Source organism: Polyergus mexicanus, unplaced genomic scaffold (genome assembly GCF_030449975.1).
Source record: "Polyergus mexicanus isolate NDT 795.1 unplaced genomic scaffold, iyPolMexi1.0 SCAF_19, whole genome shotgun sequence".
NCBI lineage: Eukaryota > Metazoa > Arthropoda > Insecta > Hymenoptera > Formicidae > Polyergus > Polyergus mexicanus.
Genome location: NW_027223339.1, coordinates 4,560,915 through 4,581,478, shown reverse-complemented (window position 1 = coordinate 4,581,478; position 20,564 = coordinate 4,560,915). Strand labels below are relative to the sequence as shown.

The 20,564-nt window shown below is 29.4% G+C and overlaps 1 protein-coding gene across 4 annotated transcripts in view; it reads right to left on the bottom strand.

Annotated features, from left to right (window-relative positions):
- Window positions 1-20,142, bottom strand: part of Slo2 (slowpoke 2) — a 161,378-nt gene extending 141,236 nt beyond the window's left edge. For 2 of the 4 annotated variants that reach the window (XM_070311416.1, XM_070311415.1), the window contains exon 1: window positions 19,336-20,141. In XM_070311416.1, the coding sequence (XP_070167517.1) occupies window positions 19,336-19,784 (449 nt within the window). In that variant the 5' untranslated portion in view covers window positions 19,785-20,141. Of the gene's footprint in view, window positions 1-19,335 lie in introns of all 4 variants that reach the window. The other 2 variants (XM_070311414.1, XM_070311417.1) reach the window with 2 other exon arrangements.
- Window positions 20,143-20,564: the final 422 nt, after the last annotated feature.

Below are 20,564 nucleotides of genomic sequence, written 5' to 3'. Positions count from 1 at the left end.
AAACCAAGAAGTATCAATTTAAATTCGAGATTCTAATAAACCTCTCTTTACTTCTCTCTCGAAGAAACGTAAGCAAGAAAAATATCGAGACGAAGTCGGCTGAATCGGGAATCGAGAAAAGAAACTTATTTGAAACTTTTCATATAACAATAAAGTTTTAATATCTGATAATTTTTATAAAACATTAAAAAAACAGCTTGCATCTTTTTATTAAATTAAATTGCGTTCTACGAATGAACAAATCAGAGATTTCAATTTTTTCTCTTGTGTCATGCGGAAATATTGCAATATAATTAGATTAAAAATTCAAACAATAATTATTACTATTTTGCAGAATAATTTTCGCAATATGTTAGAAAAAAGATATGTAGATGAAAAAAATTATCCTAATTATATAGTATTTAAGCTATTTTTAATTATTACATTATCATATATTTTATCGCTTATTACGTCAGTATCAATAAATAATTGTATATAGCATATATTTATTATTGAAAAATAAACAAATCAATAAATTAAAAATTAATAAAGAAAAATGAGCATGATAAGAGAAATTAGTAACGGGATAAATACGCAATTTTATTTTCAACGCGGCTTTCGTTAGACGCGTCAGTTTTTCATTACCCAGTATTGAAAATATTATATATCTTATTTATATATAAAAAACAACTAACAATAAATGTAAACTGTCTATGGGAATCTAAGCAACGACAAAAATAGCAACATTGATAATTTGTGTTATTGTGTCAATCATATAAATAAATATATACTTACTTATATATTAACGTTCAATTAATTTATCAATAGATCAATAAGAACATAATAATATTTTAATAAAAAATTAAATTCTTTTGTCTAATTCGATAATAATACTAAATGACTAAAGCACTATTACCCTGTAAATTATTTTTATGATATAATATAATATATCATCACATCTTTTTCATAAACAAGACATTAAATCTATCCATGAGCTTAGATATAAAAAAGCTTGACATGAAAAGTCTTTCGAATAAAAAAAATCATCCGTTTAATCTCCGGATATTTCTTACGTGCTCTGTCTCATATCCACCTAAATTAATATTCAAAATAGTGAAATAAGCCTGATAATAGGGCGTGAATAATTAGAAGAATCTTTATCATCTTTAAATTGATATTCGCAAATTGATATTCATTCTAGAACGCAATCGTTTCCTCGACATTACTGACGAAGCAATCAATTAACCGACTTCTTTTTGCGTAGGATTTTCGTACGAGAGTTATAGCTTTTTTGGAGAAGAGACGGAATCCCTCTGCTATAATTGGCACTGTCGTGGGACTAAATCTTCGTAATATGATGATTGTGATTGGACCGTCGGTTGAATAACGTATATCCGTCTCGTCAGAACGAATCCAATCGTTACGTTCATCGCACTAATTGGTTTTTTGTCTATCGAATCTCTATAATCTTCTTTCTTGGTATCCGTATTTTATTATAGCCACCGCTATAAGCATCTCTGAGAATATTGTTTCATGATATAGAGAGAAACAAATTTTTGTACGACTAGAATAAAATACTGTGACGCTATAGAATAATACACTCGTGCAATATTGTATGCACATCATAAACAGAAATAAAGAATAAAATAAAAAGAATAGAAAATAATAAAATCGTGGCCAATATTTTGCAGTATTTTCTGAATGTATTTACGTTTGTTATAATTTTGTGCTTATAATAAGTAATGTATTTCCTTTATGTATTAATTTCTCATATATATTAGGTGTACAAATTTGCTTCCGCTGTTTTCCTATAGATGGCTTTAGCGGTAAGTAATGGTCGAAATAAATAGATCATAGACGTCATGCGATAAACTTGGGCATCTGTCGACATAACCCCATAGAAACATGAGTCGATTTGTGTCTGCATCAAAAAGTTATTCTCGATTGAAAATGTCAGTTTACGAGCCAAATTCTCGTCATTTGCGGGAGGTTTTAATTTTCTGCTTCAATATGAAGAAATCTGCGGCTGAGGCTCATCGAATGCTCTCAAATAGTTATGGCGAAGCCGCTATTAGTGAAAGAACGTGTCGTGAGTGGTTTCGACGCTTCAAGAACGGTGATTTTCACGTCGAAGACCGGCATAGCGGTGAAAGAGAGAAGGTTTTCGAAGATGCAGAATTGGAGGCATTACTTAATGAAGACTCGAGTCAAAGTCAAAAAGAATTGGCACGATCATTGGGAGTGGACAATACTTTGAATCATAAATGTATAACCAGTTTTTTTACAATAAAGCCTCGAATTTCGGGAAAAAAACGGCGGAAGCAAAGTTATACACCTAATATATATATAGAATCAAATAAAAAATGCAAATCCATATTAAAAATATGTTAAATCTGAGCTGCAACTTGATCGCAATTGAGATTTAGAGTATCTCTTTTTAATAGGAAATATCAACAAAAATGTTATCTTTCTATGAATAAAGAACAAAGAAAACTTTGATACTTTATCGTCATCTTAATAAGATTCAAACAGATAAGACAACAAGTGTGTAAACATATATATATTAAAAATAATTCAAACAAGTTGATAAAAATCACCTCTTAAACTTTCAAACGCACACAGCTTTAAATATGACGTAAGAAATCACGAAGATATTCTCAAGTCACGTACAATTCCGGAAACGTAAAATATTAGCTACTACTTATGACGGATGAAAGTAGCCAAAATAAATACTAGAAGAATTTTCATTTTATCTTGGCACTCACCATTTATTATTATAATCTGCCTATTTGAATCAAAATTCTCTGTATATGCAAAATGCAAAATTATTATTATAAAAATTGTGCTGTTATTATTTCAGTATAGTATACATATATATAAGAAACAAAATTTTAACCAACTTGTGCGTTTATCGTTGACAGGGATTACAGAAAAGCTACGAGGACCGGTCTATAAATTAGACAACGTTAATTCCGATAAATAAGTTAGTTTATACTTGCTAATTTGCTTTAAACTGACGAGACGTGTATACGCTCAACGTGATGCAAGAGAACCTGCCTTACATCACATAGAAATAAATTCAACAACTTCGTCAAAAATAAGTGACACGTACATACATGTACACAATCTGATATTACTTTGATATAATCCGATACACTGCTCCTGAAGCTTTGCTGGGCTTAATTTAAAAGTTCTCTTGTAAATTTCATGCAATAAAAATTTAAATTATAATGTTCGATAATACGTAACATACTGTAACATACATATTAAAGTGCTGTTATTACAGAGATTGCGGATATTAAATAAAAGAAAGAAAGGTAAATTTGAAAATCTTTGCGCGTTGTAAAATTTGATTAAATATACATATAGTTTTATATTTTTGATATTAAATATTTTTTTTTTAAATATAATATATGGCTTAAATTGAGATTCTGTTAAAGTAAGGTTCACTGGAAATTAAATAAAGAATAATATTTTGTCATCAATTTTTATAGTTCTTTTTCAAGTTTAATTCACCAAAATTTTAGTTTTCAATGTCAAGTAATTCCTGATTATATATTTCGATTTAAATTTTTGAATGTATAAAAAATATATCTTTTATTATTATTGATATAATTATTCATATAATTATTATATAATTATTAAATATTATTATATAGCATACAATTATATTAAATAATATATATATATATATATATATATATATATATATATATATATATATATATTCACAAAAAAATTGTGATACGACTATAATAACGGCTATATAATAATATTGTTATTTCACAAGATGATACTGCTTGAAAAAAGCAAAGAAACTAAGAATTTATTTATTAAATACGTAATATTAATAATTAAATGTTAATTATATATTAGTTAATGTATTTAATATTGCATTTAATTAATATTTAGATAGTGTTTTTATTTTTTCTAACAAATTTACTGTAACACTGCTAGTCTACACATACAATAAGTATATTTCTTCAATCTATAATAAATAGAAGAATGTATTGTTAATGTAATATGACTTTAATTTTCCAAATAGAATTATATATATATGTGTGTGTGTGTGTGTGTGTGTGTGTGTGTGTGTGTATGTATATAATTCAAAATTATTTATGTAAAATCATATAATTAAACAATTATAAAATAATAAATTATATATAACGTATTATATTATAACAAATTTTTTATAATTATTGGCTGATATTACACGAGAATAAAATTGAGGCTTAACTTTTGTGACAACGATATATAGAACGAAAATATATAAAAATACACTATCAGTATATTTTGTGCATTCCGTTGCACGCGTCTCAAGATGGCGTCCACGCCCACGTGCAACGAATACGAATGAAATATCTCACATCTGTCTTGCATCGATTGTCAATCGATTTGAAATATTAGTCCAATTTACAATCAAAATTGATTGTTATTGAAAACCTAAAAGCGCCACTTTATCTTCTAACTAGAAGCCAACTTTCTTCCAAGTCTGACGTTAAAATAAAATGTGAAAAAGAGCACGAAAAAAAGGATCTTGCGCTTTTCTGCCAGATTCTCTCAGCGACTTCATCAGTTATATATTTATATGTGATACCATAAAAGATCGTGTAGTTTATTGCCGATAGAGGAGACATATACCGGACTATCCAGATATACCTAGATCTAGAAGCTCACATTTGATCGCGCGCGCAATGCGGAAATAATAAAAGAGATGTTCTTATTGTATGTTACCGATAGAAGAGGAAATGTTCTAAATTGTAGGTGGATTTACGAGTTCGTACCACGGTTAAAGATTAAGAGCGGCCATCCGGATATACCTCGAGCTCGATTCTCCTCTCCGGAGGAGGATCTCCGGTAATTAGCCGGGAGCATTCGGTCGCAGAAATCTGGCGTCATAGTCTCACGAGAGTGTCGAGATGGTAGCGATCGGCGACGCGTCGGCTTGAAAGCACCGAGGTGACCACCGACTCTGTCTTTTATCCCGAGATATCGTCGCACGCGCTCCCCTGTTACGATCGCGACCGCGCGATAGCTCGCTGGCTACTGAAATAAGGGTGGCCGCGAGACCGACGAGGATCGCTCACGTGCGCGTCGCCGCTTCTTTCGATGCGAGGGTGACAACTGACGGCGGCGGAAAATCACGTGTGTCGACGATTGCGCACGCTCGCGCACCGACGATTGCCGATCGATGGGGGTTGATGCGAGCCGAGGGCGAGGATCGAGGTGCACGAGGTCGTACGCCGACGGAGTTGGCGAAACGCAAGGGCTCGCATCTCAACCGCACGATGGCTCGGAGGCGACTGGCATCATCCCGAGGGTTTCCGCGCCTCCTCCTAGTTCGGTCGGTCGGTCGGTCGGTCGGTGGTCGGCGGTCGCTTGGAATGGCGATCGACTGGTCGCTCGCTTGCTAGTTCTGGCTCTAGCAATTACCGGGCGCAGACGCCCCAAGAACAATCACGGGGCTATGATCGGGTTCGCTCTTTCCTATCTGCCGTTCACCCCTTTCATCGCGCGTTTTATGGAATCTAACGGATTATCGGCAGCTCGCGATTACAATCTGTGATGTAAACTTTAAAATCATTAAATATATTATCATCGCATGAATATACAGTTTGTTGTATACAACACATAATCTTTCGAGAAAAAAAAATTATTTTTCAAGATATAAAACAATTAAATAAAAGTGACAGTAGAAAGAGATAATAATAGTCAGACATTAGGTTTTCCTAAAGATCGTTAATTTCGACAGCAATGTATGTTACTCTTAACGTATTTGCTAGAGTAAAATGTATCAATAACATTTAAAAAACATACATAAAATAAAGTTACAGATTATTTCTTATTAATATATAAAAAAAAAAATATTCCAGCAATATTCTATGAAACTAATTATCATCTTTTAAGCTTTAGACTTTAATAGTTTAAACGTTGTATTATCTCTGCTTTAAATATTGAAGAAGAGAATTAATATTAGAAGATGCAAAGAGAAAGAGGAAGAGATTAACTGAAATCCATGCAAGCACAATGATATGAATGAATATTTAATATATGAAAAAGACAACATAATATAAAATGGTTAATTAAATAAAATATATGACAAAATATATAATATAACATAATTAAATAACATAATTAAAAGTTTAGAGAAAGAAAATATATTTAACGCTCTTCTCTTTTTTCTCTTTTAAATAAATAATTATAATCTGACGATATCAACAAGTGTTTCTTTCACGCGTGCAATTTGATTATTTAATCTAGAATAATTTTTCATGGCAAAATTTGCAAATAGTGCCAACAAAATCGATTCTTTTCGTAAACTTCAAGGGTAGTGTATTATATTTATGTTAAAAAGCAAAGTCTTTACTTCAGAAAAAATTGATATGCTCTCAATATAAAGATGTTTCTCACACGTCATCGTTCGTTCAGCAAAATTGCAAGCGTAATAAATTTTCGCATAAATTTTCTTCATGTTTTGCATATCCTTCGCGCTTCATTCTTTAAAGAGTTGCAACATCCTTCTTTCGCTTTCCTCTACAACATTTTCCGAAGCATTTACGAAGCCATTTACTATCGATGGTTTTAAAAGATACAATTTAAAAAAATAATATATCGTGTTCACACACGTACACACATACACACAAGTTTATTTTATATTTGTAATTTACTATACTCTTTTTCCTATATCAACTTTGCTTTCCATGTATTGCATATATGTATATATATATATATATATTCTATCAATTATGTTTTAGAGATATTAAAAGAGAATTATAAAATTCACCATTATAAGAAAAATTAGTTTCGAAATAATTATTTTATTTTTTTTTTTGCATATATATTCAATTTTATTCGGATTATATTATCCGCCTAGTACATTAATATTAGCGACACTTGTCGACTTAATTAAAAGCTTACTACAATACATTTAATAAAAAATTTTGTAATATTCATTTTGAGGATAATAGCAACATTCCTTAAGCAGCTTAGTTTAACTTGAAGAACAATTGATGAAATACCTTCAAAAAATATAAAGCCTAATATTAATATATAATCCTTTTTAAATATTCTCAAAAAAGTGAATCACATTCAATGTTCCTGACACCTTGATAGAAATTTTACACTATTTTCCGAATTTAAAAAGTGCAAACAATAAGATATCTTCGCAGTATAAATATTCGAATAAATATTTATTGAAATTTGTTCAGTTTCAGTTTAAATTCATAGAAAGCAGCTTCGTTCACTTGCCTAGGATTGTAGAGCCACGCGATAATCGATATGCGGGACGTGTCACGCAGCATGTCACAGGAAATTATAGCAGTTGCTTAGATTTTCGTCCGCCGAGAAACCTAATGATTAGGAGAACTTATCGATATATAAGACGTAAACTCTTTTCGGACCGTTTCTTAGACTCACATTTCAACAAAGTTCTATTTGTCCCTATTCTGTCAGACGATCTCGTCTCTTCTTCGCTTCGTCTTTTTCCCTTTCCTTTGCAAGTTTTTTTAAGAAACTTTTACCCGTAATCCCTCAGGGTCTCAAATCTCCCTGACCCTTCATATGGGATGTGATAGCCCGCATGGTTACCAATGAATCGGGAATTGCTATCGATCAATTTTAAATATAAAGACAAACAGTAAAAAAAGTACTGACATTCAAACATTTTGCGGGAAGGTCTAACGGCTAGATAGTAGATTTTTATTTCTCTTGGTATCTCCTGAGAGATAGAGAGGAATATTTGTGATACGATGGAACGCTTATATATTTATGTCAATCAAAAACTATGATCCGAAAACGTGTACGTGTCACTCTCTGTCCTTTTGCGATATCTAACGTATAATATATAATGTAATGTCGTATAGTCACTTGGGAGATAACGGAAAAGAATTAAATATTGAAATGAATACGATATCATAACGAAGCGTAACTAATAATAATGGAAACAGTCAATGATAATCGGCTACGGCATATAAGCGAAATTGCTTCTCCCTCTTCTCAAAGTATAAAGAAAATTTACAAGCTATCCGATGACTAGGATTTGGAACGTTTGATGATTAACGCGTATGCGAATACCGTGCAATTTAACTTTTAAAATAGAAAATATTGTCAAACGTATAAAGCGATTCAGCATCTTACGCATTTTCTAACTGTGTTATTACGTTCGTATAATTCGTTTTGCCGAGTAATAAATGTACCAATACTTGAGAGTAAAAGAGAGAAACATGAAATTAGAAACAGTCAACAATTTCATTTGCCGAGTTAGCAATCAAGGCATTAAAGGTGTGTGCAGTCAAAAGTTGTCCTCTGACCAACTTCTTAAGAAAATAAATTAAATTCACTCAAAACTTTATTATTATATCTGTAGCTAAACAAATAGCATCAAAGAAATGTACAGTTGAAGAAACCTCTTTGGAGGAATTCTACTTCTTACATGTTTGTTTGTGGACACACACACACACACACACACACACACAACCAACGTTATAATGTATGAAACAAATGTATTTGCCTTTTATTAAATTTAGAAAAAAGATAACATACAAAATGTGTTGTAAAATATGACCTAATGTTCTTAAACTAAATATCTCATTTTCTATAATTTTCATTATTTTTAATATGTATTTTCAACATGCTATTTATTTATACATGTACAATATATAATTTTTATCCCCTTAAATTTTCATTCTCTTAAATTTCAAGAAATTCAACTACATGTACACGATGTAACACACTTCGCACACATCGTGTTGTCGGTTTCTCTCTTCGAAAATGATATTTAAAACAATATAATTTATGCAATTTATTTATTTATTATGTTTAAAATATGTAATATCTTTGTGTGAAATATTAATATAATAAATAATAAATTAATTCATGATAGCAAATTTAATTATAACCAATGTCATTAATTTTTTGACTAATCTTTTAATTTCTACTAAGATTTTTTGAATAAATATAATACTCCTTATATTTACGAAAATAAATTATAAGAATTTTATTGCAATTGTCTCGCTATTTTTATCTTTTATAGCGATACTTTCATCCTGATACGTTCCTCGATACATTGTATCAAAAATCAAGACGCTAGAATGTCATCGGTTTAAGACGTAATTAAATGAATAACACAATTTCTGCTTAAATGTGTCAACTAGAGAAGCTTTCATTGCACTATAATAACTCTAATAATAAAATTGATCTAAATTTACTACGCTGAGGGAATTGAATAAAGATTGAAATAGCCAATCACACAGACATGATGAGATAATAATGTATTCAAATAACCCTATAAATGATCTGAATAAAGTATAGCATGTGTGAAATAGTTCTCGTGTAAAGATATCATGTTCTACGAAAAAACTAGTAATGAAATTATTTAATATTTTACTAATATGTCATTAAATTCTCGTTATCCCTTATATTCGTAATATATTATTAAGCCTCGATAACTTTTAACGCTTCAATGTTTCAGGCAACCGTTTAACCGGAATCCCTAATACTCATTATTTGATTAACATACGAATATGACGATAGGGGTAATCAAACTTTTTATTTCTTGAACATTGTTCTAAACACTGGTTGTACATTGTCTGATGATGGCAACGTAAAAAAAATCTTACAATTATTAAAAATATTTAATATTCAACAAATATTCCATTGAAAAACAAAGCATTAATATTTTCAAGAATAAAAAACAAATAATTAAGCAATTCTAAATTTTATCTATTTAATATGTCGCGTTTGATAAAATGACAGCAATGTTTTTAATATCGATTTAATGATCTTCTGATAAAACAACTAACACACACATATATACATCATGATAAAATTAACATCATATATCATCATGATGGCACAGAAGTCAGAAATAAAAGTTATTCATTTATAATCATCAAAAAGTGGATAGAAATTGATAGAATGAGTAGAAATTCTTTAATATTTCTTAAGTATATCTTAAAAAATTTATTTTTCTTCTATCTTGACATAAGCAGTATCATCTCATTAAAAAAGAAAAAAAAGAAATATATATATATATATACATAAGAAATGATGAAAGTAGTTAATATAAAATTTAATTAAGCGCTTGATAAATAAAGCAATCGCAGATATTTCAACATATTTGAAGTAGCAATTAGACGCAACAAAATAATATATTTAATGAAATAACTTTACTAAAATAATAACTATAAATTCAACTTTTATGGCAGTTCGGAAACGTGACGATAAAATGGATTGTCGAGTTATTAATTTTGTTATGCAAGAGTCGGCATTGCAATCAACGGTTGTAATAGTCATTACACATTAATATTGAGAAAATCTTTTAATGAGACCGTCAGCACGGACAATTCATTAATTTCTTAAAATGGCAAATATACAATTATAGCCATGCGGCGGTATCCCAAGCGACAAATGCATTATTTAGCGGCTCTAACATTAATATTTAAATATAAACAACGCTCGACATGTGACACATATTATTATGTTTTCTTATTTATAGTCTCAGGAGACTTGAGAGAATATTCCGTTTTTAAAAATCTCTTGCGCATTGGATAGCTCGAGTGCCTCGGATTGGCAAAGCTCGTCCTCATTACTGAGTCTCTAAGGAATTTTCATAATACGAATCGCAAAACATGTTTTGATTTCGCGTCCGTCATATAATAATATGATTTTTTTTCTGTAGTCTTTAAGATGTAGTAAAAGATTCAATAAGCATATCAATAATTATTTTTAGAAAAATAAAAACTTTTATAGAGAGCGAGAATTAATCTGCGGAATAGTTTCTTCCCTCTTTCTTATTCTCAGAATTTTACCCAAAATAATATTTCATATTTTTTTTCTCCAAGATAAAAAGAAAAGAAAAATTCTCACAGATTCACTTATATTATGAAAGAATCTTTATCGCACAGTAACTCCGACAGGCAATGATAAAAGATCAATTATTTGGAGAGAATATTATTTGAAGAAAAAAAATATCTATATTCAAGGAAAGATGATAAAATATTCATTAATTCTTTTATTATATTGCAATATTTTCACAAAAGAAAAAATAACAAGCTTAGAGAATATTTATTTCGATAAATTATTTGTACAATAGTTATTTCTCATTACATATTAATATTATATTGTTTAAAATTTCGTGTAAATCGTTTATTGTTTAATACTCTCAAAGGATGAATATTTTGATGGCAAATATTGTTTTGTTCCATACGATACTTTATTTCAGACACTTTCAATACATTATACAGATAATTTTTAAGAGATATTAAAAGAATTCATTATATTCAATAAGTTTGATTAAATGATTTATTAATAATTTAAATAAATATATCTGTTTATATGTATAATTTTTTTGAAAAGATATTATTGTGCATGAACGAGACCTGTGTTGCTTTTGATTATACTATTAGGTGTACAACTTTGCTTCCGCCGTTTTTTTCCGAAATTCGAGGCTTTATTGTAAAAAATTGGTTATACATTTTGAAATTGCTTGTTGAGTCACTCCCAATGATCGTGCCAATTCTTTTTGACTTTGACTCGAGTCTTCATTAAGTAATGCCTCCAATTCTGCATCTTCGAAAACCTTCTCTCTTCCACCGCTATGTCGGTCTTCAACGTGAAAATCACCGTTTTTGAAGCGTTGAAACCACTCACGACACGTTCTTTCACTAATAGCGGCTTCGCCATAAGTATTTGAGAGCATTCGATGAGCCTCAGTCACAGATTTCTTCATACTGAAGCAGAAAATTAAAACCTCTCGCAAATGACGAGAATTTGGCTCGTAAACTGACATTTTCAATCGAGAATAACTTTATGATGCAGACACAAATCGACTAATGTTTCTATGGGGTTATGTTGACAGATGCCCAAGTTTATCGCATGACGTCTATGATCTATTTATTTCGACCACTACTTACCGCTAAAGCCATCTATAGGAAAACGGCGGAAGCAAAGTTGTACACCTAATACTTCATATTTCATGTGAATAATAAATTCTTCATAAAGAAATAGAACTCTTGTCAGGCATTAACGTGAAATTTTTCAAAAGCTCATTCAGCTTTTCTTATACAGTCGATAAAGTAGGAAAGAAAGCGCAGATCATGATATGGGATTAATATCATGTAGAAAAAAAGCTCATCAGACACCTATCTTACCAACAGAGGCAAGTAACCTGCAAGCTCACAATCCAGAATACATGCCAAAAATTGATAAAGCTTTGCTATAATTTGTAAACATCCGGCCGATGATAAGTAATAAATTATCATCAAGTAAAAATAATAATTATTATAATCATGAGATAATTTGCGTTATAATCAGTTTACGCGAATAGTTGAATATTCTTATTTTTATAAAAAATAATGTTTCTCAGAAAATTAAAAAGAAATATAATTAATAATTTTTATAAATATTTAATTTTAAAAATAAATATTCGATCAATAAATATTTAATTTTCAAACAATCACACATACACACGCAATGTTCCTGTCCCTTCTATAAATGTTATATCTTTGCGAAAGCATTAATTTATAAATGTCAGATATATATACTTTGTATTGCCACATAAAATATAAACAAGAAATAAAAATAATTACCAGAAATAGATTATTTTATATAGAAAGTTATAATTTATTTTATAAAAAAAAATTGAAATATAAATCAAACGCTTCAGACAATATATTTAATTGAAAAATATTGTATCGTTTGTAGAATGCGCAAATATATATTTGGCAATCTAAAGCTGCAAAGCTTACTTTATAACATTTTTTTTTTTATTATTTAAATTACGATTGCATTTTGTATGAATTAAAAGATAATATAAAAACTTTAAAAAGACGCTAAAAATTTGATCGATAGAGAGAATCTTTTTTGTCCATTATAAAAATCCGATTTTTGAAATTGCATAGTGTTGATATTGTACAAGCAAAAAAAAAAAAAAAAAGTTTTTTTTTCTAATCGTCATTTTTTAAAAACATTTTTCCTGTAATATTTTTTTATATATAATATCGTATAAGATATGTGAGAGTGCCTTTATATGGAACATGTTGTATGAGAAGATAGCACGCTCAATTTATGGTTCATCATCCGCGGCATAATCGACAAGGCACCTAATCGAGGTACTTCGCGTAAGTAATGTTATTGAGCAAAGCTTCACATTTAGAATGATGTAAGGGGAACAGCATTAAACTCGACGGAATAAACACAAAAGAGAAAATATGAATCAGTTGATAACATTCATAATAACTGATTATTTTGCCTTAGAATTGTAAATGCAATTCGCAAAATATTGCTTTGGATTACTCTGAGCAAACAACGTACACATTGTCCAAACAAATTGCATTAAACTTTAACTTCCTTTCCATGTGTATTTAAATATAATTTAAATTATTTACACATGTATTATTGGTTATTATAGTTGTTTTTTTTTTTTTTTACAAATATTATAGTTTGTAAATTGTTATATTTTATTTAAAAAAAAATAAATCTCTTTAGTATGCGTCTATATTTAGGAATGCCGTGTTATTTTCGTATAAAAAAAACATTAAAATATATGTGACGCTGTATCGTTAATGCAATTATTTTGTTGCCGGATTGGCCGCAGTTCCATGAAAGTATAACGATAAGAACGCATCTGAGCGTGAACACTGAACGTGATCCTAGTTTCGAGAGCTTGAGCCAAAACTGGATAGCAATTCGCGATAACAATGCCAAACAAGATAAAAGGATAGTAATGGAAGAGAGATGATGGTAAACCTCTGACATTTCCGTTGCAAAAATATCAACGTCAAATTGGAGGATGCCTGCATCGATATCAAAGTTGCTCTCGAATTTTGAGATATAATTTGTAATACAAATATTTCTCTACAATTTTTATTCTACGCACCAAACAAGATACTTTTCAAGATAAGTTGAAAATATTTTTTAGATCTCTAAAAAATATATCTTTTATAGGAAAAAAAATATAAAATTGCAACAGAGATGTAGTTGCTCATCGAGAATGCGTTATATGACAAGATAATATTATTTATATTCAGATATCTTCGGTTTCTTTAATAGATCTCTCTTGTAACATTATAAAAATATTACGTGTATATGTGAATAACGAATGTTTTTGTTAACCTTAACAAATTGCCTTTTAAATCAATTTCTTTTGAAATTTTATGAACTTTGAATTCTCCTTAAAGTATCGACTTACTTTATCAGCGATATCAGATATAAATGCGGATATTTGTTTTACAAATATATATATTCTGTGATTTTTATAGAGGCTATTTCTAGACATATTTATATTGTATCGTTTACATTGTATATGTTAGATCGTAAGATATATTCATTAAAAAAACTTGTGCAGTAATTTTTAATATTTCCTAAATGGATTTGTATCTATAAAAATAAATTGAGTAAGCCGAGTATTGTATCTAAAAGCTTATTTATCACAAAATAAATTTCTCTGCGAATATTCTCTGCAATTGCCAAATCTCGTGCAACACTTCGTGATATGTAAGTTTATATAAAACTTTATATAAACTCAATATAAAAGTTATTACATTCGCATAATATTTTGCACTAATTAATTGCTTATGTTTGAAGAGAAGAATTGATTTCTGTAAACAAATATTTTACATTCAAGAGGCAGAAGAGAATTTTAAAGAATTTAGGAATTAATTAAATTTTAATTTTATTTTAAAATAAAAATATTTTAAAAGCAATCGAAATAAAAAAAGAGAACTAAACTTTATTTATATTTTCATAATAGTGACTTAATATTGCAGAAAATAAATAGTTATTTATTTTTCTCATTATATTAACATAAAAAAGTAATATTTAGATCAATATTATTAATTAATAAAGAAAAAGGATTCTAATCCTCATTGATTGCCTCATTAAACGGGTTCAAATTTACGTAATCAAACCCTAAATTACTCGCATAATATAAAAAGACCTATTGTTAATTTTTGATAATCCCGAGTTTTTTTTTTTTTTTTTTTTTTTTTTGTAAAAGATATTTAATTAATAATTGATTGCAAGTTATTAAGAATTATCCATATAAACATTATTAAATTTTTTTTTATATTGGAATAATTGTTCAAATAATAGCAAGCAATTTTGTTACAGTTCTTCACAAGTATGCTGGTAGTTTGTGTAGAGAAAGAAAGAAACTACTTTTTTATGGCATTCCCAATCATATTCGATATTTTTTTGTAACACATTCACTCAATGACACATTTAGCATAATTGCTATTATGTCATATAGCATCGGTTTGAAAAATTCAATGCAATTGGATTCAATTCGCTTTATACTTTAGACTCGGTAAAATCGATAACGATCGATAATATTGATTTAATTACTTACGTATAACGCGGAATTAAAATAGCGAGAATATGGAGCCGCACTTACCTGAAACAAGAAAATAAAAATATCTCAATTTATTTGTCTTGTGCATAACAAAAGAACAAAACAGTAAAGAGAGAAGAAGAGAAAGAGAAAAGTTAATTTTTCTTCTGAATCTCTTTGTTATTTTTTGATAAATTTTGTAGCTTCTTTAGTGATAAAAATAACAATAAGAATATAATCGTCTTGATTAATCCATCAAACACTTCAAAACGAAAGTAACGTCAAACGGAGTGCATCCCAAAAAATATAAACACTTAGAAGTATGCAAATTATTATAACGTAAGCAATTTTCTATTCTAAAATTAAAAAAAAAAAAACTGAAAAAAAGATTCTATGCATAATAAGTATTTTAATTTAAAACGAAGTACCATACCATTAATTTTGCTGAATTTGTTACATTATTAGGTATAATAACAATAAAATTATGCAAATTTTGTTGAAGAAAAAACAATACCTTATTCATTTTCAAATTATCGATATAATAGTCGCATAAACTAAATACATAAGTAATCTTTTCTTATGCAAAATTCTTGCTATCTCTTATGTTTAATTTTGTGACTATTTCGCGCAATTGCAATCTCTTGGTTACTTAAAAATAGATTGCTAGAAATTTCCATAATGGGTAGAAGTGTAGAGATAAGGAAGGGTATGGAAATGAGTCTGAAATACTTGGGTGTTTGAGAAAAAAAATCTCATTTCACTCTAATAATGTAAGAACTTTAAGAATTCCGTCGTTGTCTGAAAATACAATATAACACTTTCTCTGTAATTAAGAAAAAATCTTTTGCTACTCTTTTTGTTCTATTTTCAGAATACTTATTCGATGATATCTCAAGGTTTTTAAAAACAGATCAAAGTATTTATATTCGAAAATCAAATTAATTAATAAAGGCTCGTATGAATATATCATACGAAGGAAATAAAAGCCAATCAAGAATCAGCTTGGTAATTATAAATAAATTTAGCATAATATTGCTATAATTTCAATATAATACTAAAGACGCTTTTAAACTTGGTTTTGATGAAATTTTTGCCATGTCGTGCGTAGGTTCATTTAAAAGGTTATTCGTGAATAGGAAAGCGGAATTCGATAAATTCTAAGAAACTATGCAATTCCAAGTTATATACTATGCTTTTCCTTATTATGATATTTTGAATTATTATATTTGGAATTTATATTAATTATGTATTTCACATATAGGTTATGTTATATATATTCTCAGCCTTAACATTTCTTTCCGTTTATGTCTTTCTCTCCCTTTGTGGATTTATAATCGCTATCATAATTCAGATTTTTAGTTGTTTGTATAACAGTTAAAAAAGAGTTTTTAATTACAAATAGTATATTTTCTAATCATTATTAAATATTTAAGAAATTCAAATTATTGAATCATTGCTAAAATACACGTAAAAATAAACAAAAAGATAAAAATCATTTAACTTGAGAAAAGGCTTGTAAGAACTTGTAGAAAATTTAATAAAAAGTAGTAATATGTTTTAGCAGTAAAAAATTCAGGATATATACAATACGTCATGTTCTTCAACTAAAGCAAAGTTATGTTTTTAATTTCAATTTTTCTAGAAAATCCTAAACATTATCTAATTGTAACGTAAAAACGAGAAACAGAAAGAGAAAGAGATTTAATAGAATATTTATATTATAATACTATTTTTATAATTTTTTTATATTGCTAATAGATTATTATTATAAAAATATTATTGTTTCGTGTTGTAAAAAGTGTCTCAATATTTTTCGAGTCACTATCATTATGTTATAAAACTATTTAGCTGTATCTTATATATTTTTTCATGCGCTGAATATTAACAAATACCGCGATTTATCAACTGTCGACAAAATTTTGTTACAGAATTTATACACGTTAGATATATTTATACACAGTGTAGCACAAAAGTGCACTCGTGGTTTTATTTCTACATGCCATAGCAATCACTATTGGTTTTCGATGAAATGACCATACCTGCATGTTGTCGACAACGATGGTCGATAATTGAAAGCTTGTTTTTGTGCAGGATCGTTTATGGTTTATTCACGAGACAAAGCAGTTTAGCTCTTGCTCAATGAAAAAAAAAAGTTAATAATGATATTATTAACTTTTCCATAACACTTTTAACACTTTTATTTCAAAACAATAGTCGAGCTATTCGCCAACTTAAATCGTATAAAAACTTACATATATTAATAAAGAATCACGGTCTTTTTATTAAGAAAAAAAAATGCAACGTAAAAAAGCAAACTCTGGTAAAGAAAAAATTTTAAAAAACGCACGTTAACAATATGTAAAATATAATAAACGTTATAATATTGTATTTTTTTACACAGTCTAAACTATTTGCTCAATAATTGGATAATTTCGTAAAATAAAACAAAAAATGGCAAATTAATATACAAATTCCTATAGTAACATATACAGGGTCCTAGATCACCCGTACACCCCTTTTCTTTCAAAAACTAAGCATTTTAGAGAAAAACGTTTTCAACAAAAATTGCATGGTTTTGAGGGGAGCATAAGATGGTGTCATTGGTTTGACCTTGGATGGCATCGTTAAGGTCAAGTCAAGGACATCTTTAATTTCTTAAATGGAACCCCCTATTTTTTATTGCATATTCTTATAGCTTACGTCGAGAGCTTTCCAAAACACTATAATAAAGTATTTTTTCATTAAATACTTTTTGAGTTATTTTATATTTTAATCTGACATATTTTGATATAAAAAAATTAAATATCTTGTAAAATATTTAGTTTTCGATAATCTTACCGTAATACTTTTATGTACAGAATAATGAGACAAATCAATTAGTGCCAAAAAAAAAACAATTGTTTAAAAAAATACATTGTAAATAATTTTCTTAAAAACAATTATTTTTTTATACTAATTGATTTGTCTCATTATTCTGTACATAAAAGTATTACGGTAAGATTATCGAAAACTAAATATTTTACAAGATATTTAATTTTTTATATCAAAATATGTCAGATTAAAATATAAAATAACTCAAAAGGTACTTGATGAAAAAAAAAACTTTATTATAGTGTTTTGGAAAGCTCTCGAGGTAAGCTATAAGAATATGTAATAAAAAATAGGGGATTCCATTTAAGAAATTAGAGGTGTCCTTGACTTGACCTTAACGATGCCATCCAAGGTCAAACCAATGACACCATCTTATGTTCCCCTCAAAACCATACAATTTTTATTGAAAACGTTTTTCTCTAAAATGCTTAGTTTTTGAAAGAAAAGGCGTGTACGGTTGGTCTAGGATACTCTGTATATATACAATTCCTATAGTTAAACATTACGCTCAAATATAATACAAATAAGTGAAAACTCTGTGGAATAAAGACATGAATTTTTTATCGTTGAGAGATAATAGAATACCGTATTTATATAATCAACTCAATAGAAATTTTGTTACAATGACATAAATTTCATCCTTGCTGCAACGAGGAATAAATTCCCAGTTTTTAAGATGAATAATTTCATTCCCTTGCGTCTAATGGAAAATTATTCTCGATTCAGTGAGTAAATGTCATAAAAGAAATTGTTCTATGGAAAAATTTGCAAGAAAAAGGTTTAAATCATATCGTCCAAGTCGTCGTCCCAATTTTTTTCTTCAAAAGAATAATAATAATAAAAAAAAAAGAAAAAACATAAAAAGGATATTATCCTCTGCAAAATACAGAAAAATGTAAGTCTTGGTAATATAAGATTAATCGAATGGAAAAAAAATTTTAACACACTTATTATCATCTTATTTCCAAATTCCAGAAATATATTTGTACATATGTGCATACTTTCTCCGCGCGCGGTTATAAGTATAAATTATATAATTCTGCAAATACCATATTAAAGCAGATCACCTAATAAAGTATAAACCACTGGTTTACGAGATCGAATGAAGCTATGACAATGGAAATTTGACCTGATGCCAGAAATGCCGGTCAACCAACCTTTCGTCCAACCTGAAAGACGACCTGGACAAATCGCTCCAGGCGCTCATGCTTCGGCTGCGTCTCCTGCAGGACTGCTGTGGCGTCAGCAGTCTGCTGCTGCTCCTCCGCCTGGTGGACGCCAGATTCTCTGCTTGAAAATATACCCTGGGCGCCTTCTGCTGGGACGCGCTCGGCGGCGTCGACGTCGGCGTAACCGCCGTCGAGGTGTGGAGCTCCGGTAAGGCCTCGTAGTCCCATGCTCTGGCGCCCATATCGAGCAGGGGCACCGACGAGGCAGAGCTGGAGCCGCGAAGTGGATCCCGAGGCTTGCGGTGATTGAACAGGGCGAGGATCCGTAAGCACACCGACTCTTTCTCTCTCTCCCTCTCCCGTTTCTTAGCTGCCGGCAGCTTCACCTTGAAGCGATCGCAGGACGTGCGACCTCTATCGGCAATGTACGGCCACATTGTCTTTTCGACCACATCACCGTAAACTTTCTTCGATCATTCAGCATAGTTATAATTCAACCCACATTGATAGAATTACGATGAGCAAATCTATGGAAACTATCATAACGTAACGGAGAGAGAAAGTCGATATAAGCGCTTGATGAGTATATTTAAGAAGTATTATCCGCTACCGGTTCATTATAAATTTAGAATTATCCGCCTTTCCTAAGATTTACAACATTATTCTTCTATTTCCCATAACTAAAATGTGTACTACCGTAACTTTAGAATATTTCAAACACTGCACATATTCTAAATAATGTAATAAAATGTCTAATCTTATATATGTAAAATTGACCTATTCCCACTGTAAATGTTTTATATACTTATTGTTTCTTCGGTTATTAAAATCAAAGAGAAATCATTTTTGACAACAATCCAAAATCTGCACTAAAATTTTATTGTAAGTTCTTCTGTTATTCTTGCTTTGTAAAAACACTCTCAAAGGAGATACGACGGGAATATTACGCCGTTTGTTAAATGTATTAAAATAGATAGCGAGATTATGGAGAAAATGCTTGCAACCGCTTGAAATTGTTTCGCTACTTGTGAAAAAGTGATTACAATTTGGTAAAGCGGTTTTAGGAAAGCGATTAAATGCGCTTATCATTAGCCATAATACAAGTAACTTAACGAAGGAGTAGCGAAAGTAATTTCGTACGTTTGTGCACGATAAAAAGGACAGTTGAATAATTTAGGCTTTGTCTCCGATCTACCGAATAAATTTGCATCAAGAGA